The sequence below is a fragment of the Penicillium chermesinum genome (genome assembly GCF_028974085.1).
Source record: "Penicillium chermesinum strain IBT 19713 chromosome Unknown utg000001l:1.0-1975020.0:1.0-1976611.0, whole genome shotgun sequence".
NCBI classification, from domain to species: domain Eukaryota; kingdom Fungi; phylum Ascomycota; class Eurotiomycetes; order Eurotiales; family Aspergillaceae; genus Penicillium; species Penicillium chermesinum.
The window spans coordinates 753,331-772,815 of NW_026695311.1; the positions used below are offsets into that span (position 1 = coordinate 753,331).

The window sequence follows — 19,485 nt, forward strand, 5'->3', positions numbered from 1 at the left end:
CTGGAATCCAATGCGTTTTCGTTCGGTACGATGTTCTACACCTAAGGATCTCGGATTCCACCATATCAGCTCGACATACTTGCGCCGTGCAATTATTTCCAACAGGGGCTGACATGGGTCAAGCTTGAGAGGTTATAATTGACAGGTTCTTGGCCCTTGTTTTCTTTCTAGAAATGGTTGAAAGTTTCATCTCAACCTTAAATCATCAATGTGGGGATCTGTCATTTGGCATAACGTCAGATCGCCCCTTTCTTTTTCCCATTTCTCAAGCCCCGTAGCCCTCCCAGGAAACCAGTTTCCGATACACGTGATTGCTAAGGAAACAGAATGAAGTCAACCTCATCCAGGTAAGAGCAGCATGGGAATGTGTGGTTGCCCATTAGAGGAACTAGGGTCCTATCTGAGTGGGAACCATCGGAGGCTATACTTCGACATACTTTCAAGCTATCTCTCTTGATTGAACCGGACCAAAAGCGTCGGCAGAGTTTCGATGATCGCTACGAGCATGATGTCGGCAAGACATCGTTCCCAGCCAGTGACATCCAATGCTGGGTAGAGAGCTTGCCTCGTACAGAAGTAGTCCATGCAGCAGACAAAGGTACTAGATAAAACATCATACCCCTGGACAAGGTGACATGTACCTTGGCGAACCCGCACAGGTGCCGTCCATTACCCGGTTGGCTCGCGTACCTCAACAGGCAGTCGAATTTTCCCAGCTCTGACCGTTCGTGCATGATCCATCTATCGACAGTTAGAACTGAAGCATTCCTGTGATTGGCGGGAGAACCAGCCGACAGCAAAAATTGACTGCTCGCCCGATATTAATCACGTGCAACGTCACCCCCACCTGTGTGGCGTTGGCATCTAGAAAATGTGGACAGCCACTCAATGGTGACGTCAAGGCTACCCTGAGCAACATTGACGCGTAGCCAGTCAATGTCGAGAAACTAGGGCCATTGTCCAACGACAGGTAGGCATTGCATCAGTTACTGCAGCAGTGACACGAACAAGAGGCTCCAGGTTCATGCGAAAGTCAAGCCACCAGAGGCCATGGCGAAGCACGGGGACAGAACCTAAGACAAGGATCGTCTGGAAATCAGGGAAGCAAGCCGGATCCAGCGTCGCCATGACGGAATTTCATTAAAGTCAACCGGTAACTGTCGCCAGGGGCTGATCCTGATCGTCTAAACCCGGCGCATTTCTATCCATTCCTCGTCCTTCTCCCATTCCCCATCCTCGATCTTCCAATATAAGCTCTATCAGCAATCTGATTTCACTTCAGCCCCTACGTCAGTTCTGGTGCTTTGTTTCAGCCCTACCTGGACCATTCCACTCGCAATCAACCCTGGTGCCACACTGCGGGTTCTGTCTATCATTCTCCCTTTTCAGACGAGCCGTTACGTATCTCCTAGATAATCGGAGAGAAAGGGCAAACTTGCTTTCTCCAGTAGGATATTTCCGCAAAAGCCCTTCTTAAGCCACCTTCCTCGCCCGCAATGCGTCCCTTCAACGATACCTCCATCCACGCCACGGCTTCCAGCTCAGCTTCCTCCCCTACCAAACCAAAGTCATAAACAATAAAAAACTTTCTCAGGAACCACTTGTCTGATCACTCAACATGGGTGCCGTCGTTTCATGCGTAAGTCTTACCTGCAACCTGTGGTCCACCGACGCGAAGCCCAAGGGTCTCTTGCTGTCTGGTGGGCTCTTGAAGCTCAAGGTCCTAACGGCTTTCTAGATCGCGGGCGTCTTCCGCTCTATCGGCGCTTGCCTCATGGCCATTGTCAACGCCATCGGTTCTGTTCTCCACGCTATCATCAGCGGCATCGTCACCGTCTTCGATGTCCTCATCTCTTGTCTGACCTGCGGTTACTGTGGGGGGAGAGGTGGTGGCCGTCGTCGTAGGGCGGCGGTCTGACGATAGTCCAGGAAAGGAACATTTCGGAGCCATGACTTGATTTCAGTTGCGCTTCTACTGGGATGCTGGTGCTCCGTCACGACTCCATACAGCCAGTCGTGGTTCTGGTATGAGTTTACGGGTGACGTTTTTCTCGTTGTGCACGTTCTTCTTTTCTTCGCCAAAGAGCTTGCGCCACGACCGCTCTTCTATGGTTTTACGCAGTTACATACCCAGGGATACGCGTGTTTAATGTGATTCTTATTTTTTCCCTTACGGATTTATCGACTGAAGACAAGTCTCTTCTTTCCTTCCTGGTAGCTCTTTCCTTCCTGGTAGCTCATCATGACGTCGTGACTGCTTGATAAAATAAGCATCTGAACTGTTGTAAACAAGTAAACCCAAAAAACAAAACAAAAAAAAAGTTACTCCACCTCAAACACTATTTAGTATAAGCCCCACTAGCCATATTCAACATTGACATATTGAATCAACTTATCCTTCGCAGCCTCTGCAATATCCTCCCACCGCTCATCCAGCAAGAAAAGCGCAAACGGATCTCCCATCCCCGGCCCATCCCCATACTTCCGCACAAGCGGGTAGATTAATTTCGGCACCGGCCAACCCTGAGGAACCCGACACTCTGCCGTCCGAAACTTCATCCGCATCAGCCTCCGAAAGGGCGAAATCTGGCGCTTGCGAATCATCTTGGCCAAGATATTTTCGCGCAGCCCCTCCGCCTCCGGCAAATAAAAGTCCGCCGAAAGCAGCTCCAGGAACTCGAGCTTGTCATTCGTCCACGGCTCTCGGAGGAGCTTGTTCGGAATGCGGCCGGGCGCTATGGCGCTGGAGCAGGGCAGCCGGAAGACGTCGTCTTCGATGAAGATCTCGCGCGGGGGCCGGATCTGCACTGCGCCGCGGTGGAACCAGAGAGCGAGTTTACGGCGGCTGCCGTCCGGGGCACGCGAGGGGATGATCACGTCGCCCTTGCTGTTGCTTGGGCGGTCGGCGTGCGAGAGGCCGGTGAAGAAGGGGTCTAGATGCGCGAGCTGGGCTTCGGCGTCCGGGTCGAAGCGGAGCTGGAGCTGGCTGCGTTGATGGCGGATGACATGGTACATGTAGTCACGTTGGCAGCGCCGCATGAAGGAGAGTGTGCACCAGCAGCATTCTAGAAGCGCGGTTTGGAGGGATTGGCGCTGTTCGGGCGAGAGGTTCCAGATGTCGAGTGGTGGGGTAAGAAGTCTATGGTGAAGAGATCGCGCGAGCTTCGGTTTGGGCTGCTGAATGCCAGCCGGATAAACCATGTGTAGAGAACTGGGTTGCTGAGAGCTCGACTCAGGTGCAGAGTGGAGCGTGGAAGGTTAATTTCCAGACTGTGTAGGAAAATCAGCTCCAGGATCTCTACGGGCAGTGATTCGAGGCGCGAGGTTGGGCGGGTGAGGGGAGCAGTAGCCATTGATTCAATGACGCTCAGGTCCACGGGGAGTGGCTGCAGTATGTCCATGCCGCGGAAGAAAAGAATCAATATGAGGCAGCAGTTCTTGGATGTTTATTTTGGGGCGGAGGGGAGAAGCTGGTTTACCTTCAACGCGGTCTTGGCAAAGGATTCCCGCTGCTCATCCACGAGTGGCAGGTCCAAGCTAAGTCAGGGATTAGAAGCTTCTACGTTCAAGCTTGAAGGTGTAAACACATCGACCTCTGGGCTTGAGAACCTTTTCAATTAACCGTCGATGAGGGTAGGCGACTCTGCAATTGGCATTCTCCAAAATTTAGCTTCCCACGGTTCTCGACCGTTGATATACACTAACGTCCATTGCATACTATATTCACCACACATCCACCACCCAAAGGTGGCTCGTCATTAGTACAATGTTAGTGGTTGGATCTGGGGAGCCAGAGCTCTATAGCTGTATCCATTTTGATAGTTCTCGCTCATGAGCAATCGAATGGAAGAGAAGTACTCGTCTGTGTGGTATCCATGAATGTTGGACATGTCCCGCCTCAATGTCCGCATTTGAACCATAATTAAAATGCTCCGCCCAAAGGCTTGATTTTCGATTAGATGACCAATCACCTGGGAAGTAACTATGCTCCGGGGTTCGAGATAAAGCAAGGTTGCCTGTTTGCAGCCTTCAGCTCAGATGTGTACTCTGAACCTGGGCATTGTCGCCAAACTTAAGGCATAGTGCCCCAGCTTTGCTCTTGATGCTCAGTAAACAACTCGAAGGCTATAGCAAATAGCATTTATCTACTACCATACCCTCAATATCCATACCAATCTCCCTACGTCCACATCTAGATCACCGGTATAAGCAGCTAGTGTAATGACGACAAAAGAAACGGCTGTGGATTCACAAAGGGAACTCAGAAACCATCTGACTTGAATTGTTTCTATACACATCCCAACCGCAAACCACACCAAGGATGGGAGGGACTTAATCGTAGTCGGGCTAAAATGCCATATGATTGAAATTGAACAAATACATCTTGTAGTGTGACACAACGGGGGATAAAGGGCGCAGTTGCACACGTAATTCCATCGTTTAGACGGCAGAAAGGTCGCCGAAGCGCTCCTGCAAGGACACTCGGTCAGAATCCCTCCACTACAGCCAGAGTAGAAGCAAGCAGCACATACCTTGTAGCCGGGTGGCATCCACTTGCCCTTGGAGACAAGGGAAGCAGTCTTTTTCGTCGATCTCGGGCTGGGCGGACGCAACCTCGTCCTGTACACACAATCAGCAATCCATTCCTTCTTGGCCCATATGGCCCCAGTGATACGTACGACAGTGAGGTCCTCGAAGGGACGGGCAGTCTCGATGTTCTCCAGGGTCTTCTGGAGGTTAACGAGCTCAGCCTCGATCTTGCCCTTGGTTTCCTCGGCGTTCTGGACAGCCTGTGCCTCGAAGGCATCAATGGCCTTCAGCTGGCGGCCGACATCGTAGGAGGCGGGCTTGAAGTTCTTGAAGTGGTTCTCGATCTCGTCGACGATGGCCTGGTTCTTCAGGACCTTGCGGTAGTGGGAGAAGTCGACAGTCTGGGGAGTCTCGGAGAGGACCTGGACCTTGCGGCGGGCGTCATCGTTGCGCTTCTTGAAAGCCTGCAGAGAAGCGGCGGTCTGGCCGCGGAGGCCGAGCGAGCTCGACACCTTGGTCCAGTCGATCTTCAGAGCAGCGCTGCGCTGTTCCGGGGCAGGGGCGGGTTAGCGGATGTTGTTTATCGGGGATATTCGGGCTGGTCTGCAAAATTAAGCATGGGGGGGAACGTACAGCGGCCATTGTGACGGCTAGAGAATTGGTGTGTGGAGGTGAAGGGAGGAGAGGGGAGGCTTCAATGTGCAGGGAGGTCTCGGGCAAGGCGAGTTTGAGTCGGAAAGGATTGGATGCGGGCGGCACGTGATGATCCGGTATCCGAGCATTGGCCAATGGCAACGTACGAGCAAGACAGCTTCGAATATGGTACTATTGATTCTTATTTCAATGCTTATTCTGGCTCTCGTTTGGTTGCCTGCGAAAATCCTCTACGCGTGGGGTACCATTTGCTACGTTGAAAGTTGGTTCAATTCTTTTTTTTTTGGGAAGGTGGAATTGTGTACACTATTGGCAAGCCGACTAGTCATGTGTCAGATGCCAAACCCAAGGCTTTCGAGAACCGCTACTCAATAAAATTTGTGATCGGTCCTCATATGCTGAGAGCCATGATGGAGTTGACAATATCATTGTCATTCTCCCGAAGAGCGTTGACGGCCTTCTTGCGGGAAACGTTGGCCTGTGCCATGACAAGTTCGATATCCTTGGCCTCAAGGCCAGACTCGTCGACGGGGGCACCGTCATCCTCCTCCTCGTCCTTCTTAGCTTCAGCCTCAGGGGCCTTGCCCTTGCCGTGGTCGTGGTCGTGGTCGTGACCAGCGTGGTCACCGGCAGCCTCAGCAGCAGCGAGCTGCTGAGCGGCGGAAGCCTGGGCCTGGGCGTTCAGGTCCTCGATCTTGGCCTCACCGAAGATGCTTTAAGGTATGAGTATCAAAACATATAGAGAGGACGACAGGTAAGTACATACATCCAGGTGTTGCTGTTGGGAGAGCGGTAGACATCGGGCTGGTTGACGACGAAAAGAATCTACCGAGCCGTTAATACATGAAGTCCCAGATTCTCAGCAATGCTCAACTGCAGCATTCATGCACCACTCCAGCCGCATCGCTAGATTTAAACATTTGTACATACGTTCTTGGGGCGGCGGAGAGTGACACGGGTGATGCCGGGGACGTGCTTCAGGCCAAGCTTAGCGATGGCCTTGCGAGCCTTCTTCTCGTTACGGGAGTGGATGGTGACGGAGGCGCCGCCGGGGATGGAAGCCTCGCCCTCGCCAGCCTCGGAGTCAGAGTCGCTGCCCTCCTCAACGTTGGTCTTGGGGACCTCATCATCGGGGAGTTCTTCAACACGGGGATCGGCCATTTTGAATGTGTAGGGTGTCTAGAGAACAATTGAATAATCCGAAGTTAGCGACAAAATGCGCGCGCCGTGGAAAGCCAACAAGGTGGTTTTCGAGGTGGCATAGTGGGATGGTGGACGTATAGTGGGAGGGACCGTAACCACCACCTCACAAATCCCACGAGCGGAAATTGGCGGTTTTGGAGGGTGGGAATCCGAGAGAACGGGGTATTCAGCAATTCAACGCACCTGGTTCACTGGGAAACAGCTGTGGTGGAAGAGGATGGATTTTGGTGTTCGTGAGGTTCAAGGTCGATGAAGCTGTGCGACCGGATGCCCGAAAATCGTTAGCGAGGCGGTTACGCCCACCCCAGATCTTGCCCACACATTGCCCTATACAGCCCAATGCTAAAGTCAGTGACGATTGGCCTACATAAGTCTATATCGATTTCGCTACTTTTAACATGGAAATAAAATTATGGATCTGGTTCTACACAATTGTGCTTTCCTTGATTATTTCTCTCAGGAAAGGTCTCCCGATTCTATAGAAAAAAAAGAGCCTCTTCGGCTTAGAACGCAGAGAGAACATGACACAAGGCCTTGCAGGATATCAAGGTTTTTGAATCATTTTTGCTGTAGATGGATAATGCATACAGCGATTTTGCTGGGAGAAATGCCAGCTATGGAAACCCGTCCCAGGACACCTCCTTCATCCTATGCACCAACCCTCATAATCATTTATGCCTTAGTGGCAGCGCGAACCTTAGCGAAAGACTTCTGGACCTCGTAGCGGGCCTGGGGAGAACGTGTTAGTACTCGTCAAATCACAAATAAAAGGGGATCGATCAGACTCTTGAGCCATGCGCTCTGGGTCTGACCAATCGTAAATTCTATAGCGTACCTGCTTGCGGAGGCGCAGGACCTTGAAGCGCTCGAAGTCGGTCAGGTTCTTCCGTCGGTCGGCACGCTCGGTCTTCTTGGAGAAGCTGGAGTTGGCCCACTTGCCATCGATCTCGTTCTTAGCCCAAAGCTTCTTGACGGGGCCGGTACCGGCAGCACGGGGAAGCTGGGGGATGGTGAAGGGAGTGAGGGTGGCGTGAGCGAGGGGAAGGACGTGACGGGGCACGATCTTCTTCTCCTCACCGGAGGGACCGTCGACCAGGACCTGCGAACACAGTCAATAACAGTTCAATCATTTCTTTGCGATCCTTTTTTCTGCCCCCCCAGAGTTGCCATCTTCAATGTCCCATGCGTGGTGCACTGTCGCGGACTCCATGGGGAGAGATCGGGATTCATTTTTCAAGGCGATTTTCACATACACGGCGGTGGTCGACAATCTCAACGATGGCAGCGAGCTTGCCAGCGTAGGGGCCGCGGCGGATCAAGACCAGGCGGCCAACCTCGACCAGCTTCCACGAAGCGAGCTTGACATCGATATCGGCCATGGCGAAGGCTTTCTGTAGAACGAAATAACTCAGTTGCTGAATTTTTCTGCTTGTCTTCCACGCAGGGGCACTCACGGTCGACGGGGGTGTTGATGAGTCGGGAGGGTTGTTGTCGAAGGAAGTCAGTTAGTCCAAAGCGTCTCTGCGAATTTCGGATGTGCCCACAGAATTTCTCGCTTAGCGGGCCAACCGTGGAGGTCCTAGGGTTGAATTAGGTCAGCCATCCGCTGGATCCGGGACTACTTTTTTCCGACCGGTAAGTTTTCTTGCATTTTTTTCCGCCCTGCTCTGCTGTTTTCCTCCATGAGCAAATGTAGCTCATAAGCTGTTGAAAGCTCCAAGCTCTGCAAAGAGACATGCAACGATTCCTTACAGTGCACTAACATGCCATCCATTATGCAAGACTAACCTTATGGTATGTGCAAGCTTTCTTTCCATCTGCCTCTTCTTACATGATGCGGTAATTTGCGATTGACCCGGTGTCTGTGAGGCCCTCGCCGGGGTTCTCGATACAGCGCTGCTGGATGATATTCAATTTCTTACATATTCTGATATTTTCCTGACTTGCTCCATTAACGCCAAAAGCTTTCGGTGGACTTTGCTGACAGCTCGAAGATCTCTAGCTCTTACCCTTGACCCGCCTTGACACGTCGCAAACTCCGAATACAGGGTATGTAACCTTTTTTTTTCTTCTGACTTTGCATGCGCTCTACACCCCCTCGGTTCGATGATTACAAACTTTATCACGCCTAGATAGTAATTGATGCCTACGGGCAGCTGAAATTTCCTTTCACCAAGATCTCTGAGAACCTTGACATTCATTGCAATGCATCACACAGCACTGTCATAATCATGTGCTAACTGGATATAAGAATTATAGGAAATGCATATCTTTAGTCGACTCCTTTAACTTAGCACTCATGAAATCCAATACTCTTCATTTATGCCTCTGAATCTCTCCCGTAAATACAATATCTTTAAAAAAAAAAACCGCTTACCATTGGAATTTTTGATTATAATAAGTCGTGCTATATCATGACAACTTAGGCTAGCGTGCAGTTCGCCAAGACGCCAGATCAATGTGCTAAAATGCCCCCATCTGCGACCTCTTTCCACATCCACATCTGTCTATGCCACGGCCGAGATCCCTCAAAACACCATGCACTCTATCAAGAGCTTGCGCGTGAGGCCGCCGCCGAAGGCCCCTCTCGGCTGAGCAGCCACATGAACAGGAGCTGGACGAGGTAGGAATAGGCAAACAAAAATTGTGTGCGCTTAGAGCGTTGAGGGCGGCCAACAATCTGCATGCTTGCGGCGTTCATGTTGGAGTCGTTGCTGTCGGGGAGCAGGACATATTTGAGAGAGCGGAGCTGGAGTGGAATAGCAGGTTAGTGACCGCCGGGAGTGAACGAGGGAGGTAGCGAAGCACTTACCAAGAAGAAGCCATTGGCCAAGTAGGTGTAGACGAAAGTGACCCAGCCAACCCAGCCTCCTGTTCCCGACCGGGGGTCAGGATCTCCGCAGCCACTAAGGTAACGATGATGCCCACGAACTTGTACCCTGAGTATGCCACGAGATCCAGAAGCTGGGAGTCATTGTTGATGCTAAGCATGTACATAGCTATCTTCAAGCAAACAATCTCGAAGATGACCACAGCAATAGCTGTGGTGGTGAGCGAACCGAGCAATTCTGGGTGGAAATCGCCCCCGGAAACCCGAGAGCAGCACTGACAACAGAATATATGTCACCATAGCCATAACGGGGATGTACATATCTGGCGAGTTGAGGTCATCGCGAGGAGGCAGGAATATGGATGAATATTGCTGTGTCATTTGGCCGTTCGGGCCGGTTTGATTGCGGGCTTGCTGGCGAGACCATGGCTTGTGTCGCCATGGGAAGAGAACGAGGGCCAGCTTCTTCAAGACATAGGAATTGGAAACGTTAAAGTAATGCTTCAGGGCAGGAATGGACACATAACGATTGAACTAAAGATGGCTGTTAGTAAATTCCTATCACGCAGATCGAGAAAATGGTATCCCAATACATTCTGCTCCATGTACTCCTGTCCTGCGGCCATTGCAGTCCGGCCGACCTGGAATCCCATCTGCGCAGTTGGATCGGTCATAAACTGGCCAAACCCAGGGCCATAACTCGCTCCGCTTCCTTGGGCTGGCGACGGCTGGTATGGGTTTCCTCCTGCTGCGCTTCCGCCTCCATATCCAGCATTCGGTGTCTGTTGTGCAGAGGGAGGGGGTGGTGAGCGCATCATGGGTACGGTCGAGACGTGTTGCGGGACGGGGTGGTGCAGAGGCGGCGACTGCGCAGGTGGCGGTGCGAAGGAGCCCCGATACATTGTGTTCCTGGTATTACAGGAGAAAGATCGATGAAGAAGCTGGATTTGTCGGACGGTAGGAAACAGGGCAAGGAAGGCCGAAGTGTAGGCGCCTGAGGTGGTGGTAGTTTACAGAGAGAAGGTGTTTATACGTGGCTGAAGATCCCGCTAGTGCTCCGATCTTCGAACATCAGTTTTCGGGCGACGCCGCCACACAACTTTCTTTCCCTTTGCGCTCCCTCACCCCGCACCTCAATTATCTCCTCTTTTCTTTTCGTCTTCAATCCGGAGGCCATCATTTCATAATGCTGGAAGCTTTTGAAATCCTCACTACCTCCGGCGTTGTGCTGTGGTCCAGGTCCTACGCACCGGTGGGCAGCCATGTCATTAACAGCCTAATCAACGACGTCTTTATCGAGGAGAAAGCGGCGCCTCAGCAAAGCTCATCTGGGGCCTCGCCCACTTACAAGAAGGAGAAATACACCCTGAAATGGAAGCGAGCCAAGGAATTCAATTTGATCTTTGTGGTATGTCGGCGGATGTCGCATGATCTCGTCTACCGTATCGCGAAACTGACTATGCTCTTGATAGGCCGTTTATCAATCGCTGCTACACCTCGGATGGATCGACAAACTGTTGGAAAATATCTCGACGATTTTCACGGATGTCTACAAGGACCAGTTGAAGGGAAACCGGGTCAGAATCACCACGTACAAGTTCGATCCGTACTTCGAACAGCAGGTGCGCGAGCTCGAGGACAATACCGGCAGCATCGCAGACACATACACTGCCGAGACAGAGGAGAAGAAGGACCCGCTTGTCCAGTCAGACAACGGAGGTCCACCCCCGCCGCCTATCCCTGGCCTAAAGAAGGGTATGGATCCTGTCTCATGTAGTTTATGGACTCGTCACTGATGATCACGAAGCGCAGCAACAAGCTGCGCTAGCCGGGGCGACCTCTGATGAGGTCACGCCACCGACAACTCCTGATATTTCTAGGTCTTCGACACCCGCCAGCAACCACCTTCTCACCACTCAGGCTGGCCCAGGCGGCCGAGTATCTCGCCGTGCGCGCAAGGCTGCAAATGCCAGCACCAATGCCTCGTCTGGCGATGAAACTTCTCGTAACAAAAAGCCTGTGAAGGGCTCAGCTAAAAAGATGCGCAAGTGGGATGCGAGCGGCTACGCAGATGAGGATGACGGCGAGGTTTTGGATTATTCCGCTCCAGCTGGGGATGAATCTGCAGCTCCTGCAGTCGAGGCTGTTTTGCAGGACGAATGGGGCCGTAGAACAGAGAAAGGCCAGTTCGTTCTGAAGGAGCTAGGTGATGAGGTGCATGATATCTTAGACAACGCTGATGCTGCGAAGGCTAAAAATAACGCCTCCTCTGGGGTCGTTGGCTCTGGCTTCAATGCCATCGGGGGATTTTTCCGCAACATTGTTGGTGGGAAAGTGCTTACGGCAGCTGATCTCGAGAAGCCGCTTAAAGTGATGGAGGACCATCTGCTGAAGAAGAACGTCGCTCGTGAGGCTGCTCTGCGTCTCTGCGAGGGTGTTAAGCAGGAGTTGGTGGGCAAGAAGACTGCCAACTTCCAAAGCGTTGATGCAGCATTGCGCATCGCTATGGAGTCCTCATTGCGAAACATTCTGACACCAACTTCTTCCTTGGATCTTCTTCGTGAGATCAACGCCGTGACAGCGCCAACCACCAAGCAACACGCTCCACGCCCCTATGTCATATCCATTGTCGGTGTGAACGGTGTCGGCAAGTCGACTAATCTGAGCAAAATTTGTTTCTTCCTCCTGCAGAACAACTATCGAGTTCTGATCGCCGCGTGTGATACCTTCCGTTCTGGTGCAGTGGAGCAGCTGCGTGTGCACGCGCGCAACTTGCAGGAGCTCAGCTCCCGCGAGAACGTTGGTGAGGTCGAGTTATACGAAAAGGGCTACGGCAAGGATGCCGCCAATGTTGCCAAAGATGCTGTTGAATATGGTGCTGCAAACAAATTCGATGTTGTGTTGATTGATACTGCTGGCCGTCGCCACAATGACCAGCGGCTCATGTCTTCGCTGGAGAAGTTCGCCAAGTTTGCAAAGCCAGACAAGATCTTCATGGTGGGCGAAGCGTTGGTTGGCACTGACAGCGTTATGCAAGCACGCAACTTCAATCAGGCATTCGGAACGGGGCGGAACTTAGATGGATTTATTATCAGCAAGTGTGATACAGTGGGTGATATGGTTGGAACTCTCAGTCAGCATGGTCCACGCTACGGGCATCCCCATTGTTTTCTTAGGCGTTGGCCAGCACTATGGCGATTTGCGAGGACTGAGTGTCCCTTGGGCTGTCAACCTTTTGATGAAGTAATTATTCAGTCGGGCTCATAAGCTGGGCTCTATTTATAGTTATTATCTGCCTTATACGCTAAGCTATCCTATCACGCCATCCCTCATAGTTCTGTACATCATGTTCGTTTATCCCAGCTAAACGGCAAATATGGCATTCCAATGCATATTTTCCGCATGTTCTAAGTGAGGTTGGCCTTGATCTTTTCAGCGTTTCGTTGATTCTTTATATCACCACCCGTCTTTCAGGGCACTTTCCTTTCTCTGTATCACTCAATATTGAAGTCACACATGGGCCTTTCCTGCGCTGCCATGCCCTATAAGAGAAGAGGAGAAGAGCACGATATTGAAGCTAAGAAAATTAAGCTTACCACCGGATCTTGATCTCGCAGTTATTATTGCCTAGTAAGTATCTGCGCTTGTTCTAGCTTATACGTCGAGGCTCACATTGCAAATAGCACATTAGCAATTTGAATCTACATTGGCTCGACGTATTTCGACGCCCAGACCGTTTTTCAGCCACCCGTGGTAGAAAGGCCTCCCATGCTCCACGGAATCCCTCGTCGAAAGCGAATAAAAAATTGAATCCATCTTTGGCAAAGAGCAAAAAGAATTGACCGACGCAGGGGTCGAACCTGCAATCTCTTGATTCGTAGTCAAGCGCCTTGCCATTGGGCCAGCCGGCCTTGCTTGAATAAAACTTGGGAAAGAGGGGTATGTGGGCTGAGGGTGGGGTGATGTGAGGTTTTTGGGCTCTTGACCAATACGAGCGATTTATTTCGCAATGATTGCCCCACTCAACCTTCGCTACCATTATCCGCCGTGTTGGTGCTCCGATGTTGTAGGGCATGCCGGGCCAAGGGGACCTCGATTACGTTCATTAAGCAACGCAAGCAGCACCGAGCTATACCTTACAGGCTCAATTTGAAAGTTTAATTAAACTTAGTCATAAGGAGTAGGGAAAATTACTGTGTCGCTACAGGGTTCGGTGATATTTTAGTTAAGAGATCTAGTAGAGCGATCGCCGCACTTACACAGTACATTTCCTCGGTCAAACAGACCCGGCCCATTCGTCACGCGGCACTTCCGCATGAAGCAAGCCAGGAATCTTCTTGAAGGCAGCAAGAGTGGTGGTGATGGTTGTCGTGTGCATCGTCTACTCCCTTTACTAGTCTGATTTTGCATAGACAACACTTCTGCTCGGGTACTCAGCAGATATCTTCCTCTACTCGCTCCATTATAAAGGGCTGTATGTGGATATGATGTCTCCATAACTATGGCTCACAATTATTGCGTCATTTTCCAACCCGATGGACATGAATAGATTGGGTTTAAGATATCATTTTGTGTTCCGTTGCTCTTGGCGGGGATACTTCCAGTAATTTACTTATTTCCCCCTGAAACGAAAGGCTATGCACCAGAAGAGAGAGCGATATTGTTTCATGGAGAGACGGCTAACTCGAGAGATAAACGAAGCAAGGAAAAGATTGCGGGTTGGATGGTGAGCACGTTGCAAGTTCGATTCGTGCGTTCTCGCCTGGATATCTGAAATAGTAGCCTCTAATGTGCAGTCTGAAGAAATGCCACACCTATTGTTTAGAAAACAACACCAGATTTCATTTCAATCGACCAGTCTTCGTATGCAGATTCTTCCTTTTGGGTACTACAGACGTATTTACACCCAGTGCTAGAAGGTGACACCAGGATCCAGCAAAATCCACCAGGTTCAAATTTCCCGATTTTTCCGCCAGATACTGGCAAAAAAATTTGCTGCCTCTGTGTTTTCTCTTCTTACAACTACCCGACCTTCATGGCTTCTACTTGTGTACTAAATTGGAGAAGCCTTTTCGAAAGCAGAAATAATGTACTACCCTGCCTGTCTACAACGGCGCCCGATCTGCCAGCCAATTATTCCCTGGCTCTTGCTTCTTAGCTGGATACAACGGAAGGAGGAGCTAAGTCGACATGCCAATACTGACCGGGTGGCTTGTTTGCGGCGGTCATCAACTGCATCATCCAAGGGGGGGATTTAACTGAGGGATCATCTTTTTCAATACAACGCGAGGCTCCCACTCCGCCCTCCACTTCAGCCTCGGGCGTTTTCACAGCAGAGGCTATTTGACGTGTTTGTCGGTAATAATGAAAGGGGCAAAAAAAGCATAAAGTATAACAACTATTTGGCAGGTGAAGGGGGGAATGAGGTCCAAAAATAGACAAAAAAGAAATCTCTCCCTCGGGGAATCGAACCCCGGTCTCCCGCGCTTATCGGATTGACAAGCGGAAATCATCACCACTAGACCAAGGAAGACGTTAGCCGAGTTCCACTCGACCACTTGGGGTTGGTTGATGCAATGAACTCAATTTTATGCTTTATTTTCCATAGCTGGCTCTCCACCCGTACTGCGCCCTCTGACACTGTCCATGTTGGCTTCCTTGACACACAATACAGTCTCAAAGTGGATATCCATTGTTTAAAAATATTCTTTCGTTCATACTTCGCGGATAACGTACACTGAACAAATTATTGACCTGATAAGATCGCAAAGCCCGATGGACGTAAAATATCACCATGCTGCCTCCAAGCGGGTGTACTACCATATATATATATACGCCCTCATGTTGAATGAAGTACATCGGCTTATTTTGAATTTGGACTCTTTAGGTACCCAAATACAAGTGAGCCATAGACCTTGATATCACACCCAGGGTATCGACAGCTATAATATTTTCCCTTATCGCTCGTGGCTGAACAGGAGAGTGTCCTGTTTCATAGTCATTCTCCTTCCGCCCGAATACAGGGCGCACTGATCCTCATTCGTATTCTCATCGTCAGGCGCATTGGGATCATGCACTAAGTCCTTGGCTGAGGGAATATTATTGTCGTCCGACGGTGCTGATGAATTTTTATCGCGTTGTTCTGGTGAAATGATCAGCGGGGATCGTCGCAGCAGGTCCGGGGATCTATTGTCCTCACCACTTGCTCCAAGTCTGTTACCAGTATCATTTGAGCTGCTGCTCGAGGCCCGATCGTGATCGGTTATCGTGTCTTCAATATCGTGCAATAGACCCGACATCGTGATAATTTGAATCGCTAGGGGTTGCCAGTGGAGTTCGGAGCAGACGTAGACCACGAGGGTTGAGATGCACGCTTTCATCCATCTCAAGGTCTGGGGATCCTCGGCTTATGTTTATTCAGGTGAACGGTCGTGACGTAACACTAGAACCCTCTAGCTTGGGCCTGTCCTATGAAACAGTGAATCAGAGTCCACGACTCTTGATCAGTTGGCGTCATGGCAGTGTCATCGGGTAACTTCCCTCGTTGAACCGGACTTTGGCCTCTATTGGTCTGTTCGAGAAGTACATATCGTGTCTACCCCATTTCTTGGAAGCGACCGGTCCCTAATGCAGCCAATCACGATTAATTCTATCCAAGTTTGGATGACCTGCCAGCCTGATTTGTCGGTCGCACCCATGGATCCCTGACACGCTGACAATTTCCCCGCGTCAACGTGCTGCTTCTCCACTTTCTGTACGGGGCAGGAGCTCGGCATCTGCGTGCATGATCTAGATTTTCCGAGGGGAGGCTCGGAGAAATGGACTGTGAAAGGGCGTCGGTGGGACAGGAAATCACTCAAGCTGTGCAAACCACTTGAACCTGTCTAACTCGAGAAGACCATGTCTGACCAGAGCAGAAGCGGATCTCTATACTGGTGCTTCGGTATGATCATAGCAGTACGATTAGCGGCCACAACGTAGAATGCTGTGGTATTTTCGAGCCTTCCTTTTAAACCCGGCTGTCCGTCTGGGGAATAACGCAATTTATACATCTACCAGTAAGCCATGATCGCTCTCCCCAGGTGTGACCGGATGGGGGTTCAAGCGCCCAAGGTGCTCTAGCTAGACAAGGCCCAGGTCAGTCCCATCACGTGACAATCCACTTAAGAGTGAGTACACTACTATAGGGGCCAAAGTAAAGGTCCGTGTGCATACCGCTTCTGCCACCTACCCCATCAAATACGGGCACCCAGTTGAACGGGACCGAAAGGCAGAGTCAGCATTATTATCACATGGCTAAGGAGCACCAGACCCACTATACAATCATGGCTGGCATGGCTACATAATAATGAGTTATGTAGCTAATAATTGGCCAGCCGCTATTCCATTCCCCGCTTTTATGTCCTTAGAAACGTTTAATCCGAGCATGATTGTTTTGGGTTTGTTTGATACTGATACTATATGCGGGATGGAGTTGGTCCATTTCGACTATAATAGTAGATAAACGAGACGACATATGAAGTACTTAGTTATAATCTGCTAGGTTACATAATTATCGAAAAGGCCCCCGGGGCCCCGGGGCCGGATCGAGAATGATGCGCGGGTAGTCTGCACGGGGCAGGAGATGCGTTGGAACTTGACATCGCTGTTTCAGACGTAAACCCTCCAGTCCAGAATCGATGAAATTCGCTCACTTCTACGCTACGAGACACGGCGAATTTGAAAGAGAAGGTGTATGACCGTCGCCTGGCCTCTTCAAGCTCTTCCCTCTGCTCCCCGGGTCTCTTATCGTGTTTACGTTGGCTTGCCGACCAAGGCTTAGGCCACTACGATGAAAGCAGGCCTCGAATAGACTGGATATTGTACGCAGTAAAAGTCCTCTTGAATACGAAGACGAGGCTGATAACTAACTGTTGTTCCTGATTAATGCAAGCAGCCGACTGGCGGGCCAGACCCTGACCCTGACTCAGCGCAGTCACCGCCCAGTTACATCATGCCGCATTCTTCAATGCTCTAGCGCTCTCCCAGCTACCCTCCTCTAAACTATTGGTGCGAATTTCGAGCGTTTCTCAGCTTTGAGGCTACTTCTGCGCTATTTGCCTGCTCTGATACCCTGAATTAGCGACCACGACACCGGCCATTTGCGCCGAGCTACTCTTACGACTCTGGGCTCTCGCAGCCTAGTAAGTCACTCCAGCCTCCTCCAATCGCGTGGTTGGATTTACAAACGCTGCAAGCAGTCTTGATCTCACTGGCTGTCAACATGCCGCCATCGGACCGCAGCGCTATCAATCGCCGTTCCTCTACGCAGCACTACCAGACTTTTGATACCCCGCCCCCAAAGTCGCGTGGGCGGCCAAACTCCGGTCGATCGGAATCCTCCGGTGATGGCTCGCACGACCCGCACCACGATGACCACGATCATGATGTGAAATCACCGTTGCCAAAGAAACAGATGGCTGTGTTGGCGATGATTGCGCTCGCCGAGCAGACCGCACTCAACTCCATCAGTCCTTATCTTCCGGAGATGGCCTCCGCTTTTCCCGAAGTGGAAGCTAATCAGGTGGGTGTCTATGTGGGAACTATCGCGTCGGCATTTGCTTTGGCACAGTTCGCAACAAATTATTTCTGGGGTTGGCTGTCAGACCGCATCGGGCGCAAACCGGTCATCCTTCTGGGAACGTTTTTGACTGCATTGTGTTTCGTTGCGTTTGGATTCTGCAAGACCTTGGTACAAGCCATCGCGGTGCAAGCTATTATGGGGGTGGTCAATGGCAACCAGGGATTAGTGTCGACTTGCCTGGGCGAGATTACCGACCGAAGCAACCAATCACAGGCCTTTACATATCTGCCTGTCCTCTACGGGGTTGGAGGCATCACAGGCCCTTTGCTGGGAGGGATGCTCATCTTCAAGCGCAATCCGTTTACAGGCAACCCTAGCCAATACCCGTACCTCGCTCCGAACATCATTTCCGCTATCATACTTCTTGTCGATTTTGTCCTAACAACGGTCTACCTGGAAGAAAGCCTGGAAGATGCGGATGTTCTTCCCAAATTTGGCCGGCGTATCCGCAGCTTCTTCGCGTGGTTTTGGCAATTCACTGGATTCTCTCAGCGACCGACATATGTTCGAGTTCTCTCCACACCGCATTCTGATGCTCACCGTAGCACTGCTGACGCTGAAGAGCATGACAGTGATCTGGACTCTGCCTCAGAGGTACCCACTGAACCTGACCATCACGAAGAATTGACTTGGGATGATATCTTCACTCGTGACACAATCCTACTTTTATTGACTTACTTGATCTTTGCATTCTGCAATGTATCATTTAATTCTTTGTTCCCCATATTTGCGCAAGCACAACCCCCAATGGGGCGCCGCCTTACGCCTTCTGAAATTGGGCTGGCGCAGGGATTTGCTGGTGGTGTCATGATACTGTTCCAGATCGGGATCTTCAACCGCCTTCGTGATAAGATGGGCAACCGTTGGTCATACCGTGCTGGTCTTTTCGGGTTTGTGCTTTCATTTATTCTGATGCCTTTCATTGGATACAAGAGCGAATCCGGTAAAGGGCTCACCCGCCAATCAGTGTTCCTGGCGATCGAGCTTTGCGTTGTCCTTCTGATCAAGACTGTCGCCTCAGTGGGTGGTCTGACCAGCTCTTTGCTATTGGTAAGTCCCTATTCAATCTCCTCTCATGCACGAAATCGGAAGCTAATGAATGTTGCCTAGATTACAAACTCTGCTCCCAACCACGCCGTTCTTGGTGCACTCAACGGCCTTGCTCAGACTCTGTCAGCGGCTGGTCGCGCGGTGGGGCCATTTTTGTCCGGCGGGCTGTTCTCCTTGACATCTAAAATCCAACCAAAGGGTGAGGCAATCGCGTTCGGTGTCTTTGGTGCAGTCTCCTTTGTTGGATTCTTACTGAGCTTCGGTATCCGCGGTCGCTCACTCGAAGCAAGTGGATGGACTAGTGACAGCGACGATGCGAATTACAAGTCGGATGACGAAGAGCAAAATGGCTCTTGAGTAAGATGATTGATTTTCTCGTTTTCCGGAGTCGATATTCTGTAAAATTTAGATGACGTGACGATTCAACCCTTCAGACCTTTGCATTTGAATTTCAGCATATTAATTTGCTGGCTGAGACCTGTATTCTCCGGGCATATGATAGATGGTGGCTTTTCTTATCGTCCTCAACTTTTGTTTTCTTCTCTGGTTATGTTGGCTCGCAGAAATATGTATATAGATAGACTCGCAGTCCCCA

The 19,485-nt window shown here is 50.8% G+C and overlaps 9 protein-coding genes across 9 annotated transcripts; 3 read left to right on the forward strand and 6 right to left on the reverse strand.

The window, feature by feature from the left end:
• Positions 1 to 1,618: 1,618 nt before the first annotated feature.
• N7468_000297 (uncharacterized protein) lies at positions 1,619 to 1,918 on the forward strand (the record flags this gene model as incomplete). The annotated part of the gene is made up of 2 exons (XM_058469594.1): positions 1,619 to 1,639; positions 1,739 to 1,918. 2 exons carry the CDS (start codon positions 1,619 to 1,621, stop codon positions 1,916 to 1,918), a joined length of 201 nt encoding a protein of 66 aa, XP_058335625.1.
• Positions 1,919 to 2,358: 440 nt separating this feature from the next.
• N7468_000298 (uncharacterized protein) lies at positions 2,359 to 3,201 on the reverse strand (the record flags this gene model as incomplete). The annotated part of the gene is made up of 1 exon (XM_058469595.1): positions 2,359 to 3,201. The coding sequence occupies one exon, from the start codon at positions 3,199 to 3,201 to the stop codon at positions 2,359 to 2,361; it is 843 nt and encodes a 280-aa protein (XP_058335626.1).
• Positions 3,202 to 4,440: 1,239 nt separating this feature from the next.
• On the reverse strand, positions 4,441 to 5,172 carry N7468_000299 (F1F0 ATP synthase subunit d; the record flags this gene model as incomplete). Its single annotated transcript, XM_058469596.1, has 3 exons — positions 4,441 to 4,470; positions 4,533 to 5,075; positions 5,164 to 5,172. 3 exons carry the CDS (start codon positions 5,170 to 5,172, stop codon positions 4,441 to 4,443), a joined length of 582 nt encoding a protein of 193 aa, XP_058335627.1.
• Positions 5,173 to 5,575: 403 nt separating this feature from the next.
• N7468_000300 (nascent polypeptide-associated complex subunit alpha) lies at positions 5,576 to 6,345 on the reverse strand (the record flags this gene model as incomplete). The annotated part of the gene is made up of 3 exons (XM_058469597.1): positions 5,576 to 5,897; positions 5,951 to 6,009; positions 6,115 to 6,345. 3 exons carry the CDS (start codon positions 6,343 to 6,345, stop codon positions 5,576 to 5,578), a joined length of 612 nt encoding a protein of 203 aa, XP_058335628.1.
• A 714-nt stretch (positions 6,346 to 7,059) lies between these two features.
• On the reverse strand, positions 7,060 to 7,766 carry N7468_000301 (60S ribosomal protein eL14; the record flags this gene model as incomplete). The annotated part of the gene is made up of 3 exons (XM_058469598.1): positions 7,060 to 7,116; positions 7,223 to 7,486; positions 7,641 to 7,766. The coding sequence occupies 3 exons, from the start codon at positions 7,764 to 7,766 to the stop codon at positions 7,060 to 7,062; spliced, it is 447 nt and encodes a 148-aa protein (XP_058335629.1).
• A 1,169-nt stretch (positions 7,767 to 8,935) lies between these two features.
• On the reverse strand, positions 8,936 to 10,119 carry N7468_000302 (protein transporter YIF1; the record flags this gene model as incomplete). Its single annotated transcript, XM_058469599.1, has 5 exons — positions 8,936 to 9,136; positions 9,200 to 9,293; positions 9,320 to 9,428; positions 9,481 to 9,751; positions 9,811 to 10,119. The coding sequence occupies 5 exons, from the start codon at positions 10,117 to 10,119 to the stop codon at positions 8,936 to 8,938; spliced, it is 984 nt and encodes a 327-aa protein (XP_058335630.1).
• A 284-nt stretch (positions 10,120 to 10,403) lies between these two features.
• N7468_000303 (signal recognition particle receptor subunit alpha) lies at positions 10,404 to 12,464 on the forward strand (the record flags this gene model as incomplete). The annotated part of the gene is made up of 4 exons (XM_058469600.1): positions 10,404 to 10,625; positions 10,690 to 10,972; positions 11,046 to 12,244; positions 12,327 to 12,464. 4 exons carry the CDS (start codon positions 10,404 to 10,406, stop codon positions 12,462 to 12,464), a joined length of 1,842 nt encoding a protein of 613 aa, XP_058335631.1.
• A 2,710-nt stretch (positions 12,465 to 15,174) lies between these two features.
• On the reverse strand, positions 15,175 to 15,516 carry N7468_000304 (uncharacterized protein; the record flags this gene model as incomplete). Its single annotated transcript, XM_058469601.1, has 1 exon — positions 15,175 to 15,516. The coding sequence occupies one exon, from the start codon at positions 15,514 to 15,516 to the stop codon at positions 15,175 to 15,177; it is 342 nt and encodes a 113-aa protein (XP_058335632.1).
• A 1,964-nt stretch (positions 15,517 to 17,480) lies between these two features.
• Positions 17,481 to 19,247, forward strand: N7468_000305 (MFS transporter; the record flags this gene model as incomplete). The annotated part of the gene is made up of 2 exons (XM_058469602.1): positions 17,481 to 18,890; positions 18,951 to 19,247. The coding sequence occupies 2 exons, from the start codon at positions 17,481 to 17,483 to the stop codon at positions 19,245 to 19,247; spliced, it is 1,707 nt and encodes a 568-aa protein (XP_058335633.1).
• Positions 19,248 to 19,485: the final 238 nt, after the last annotated feature.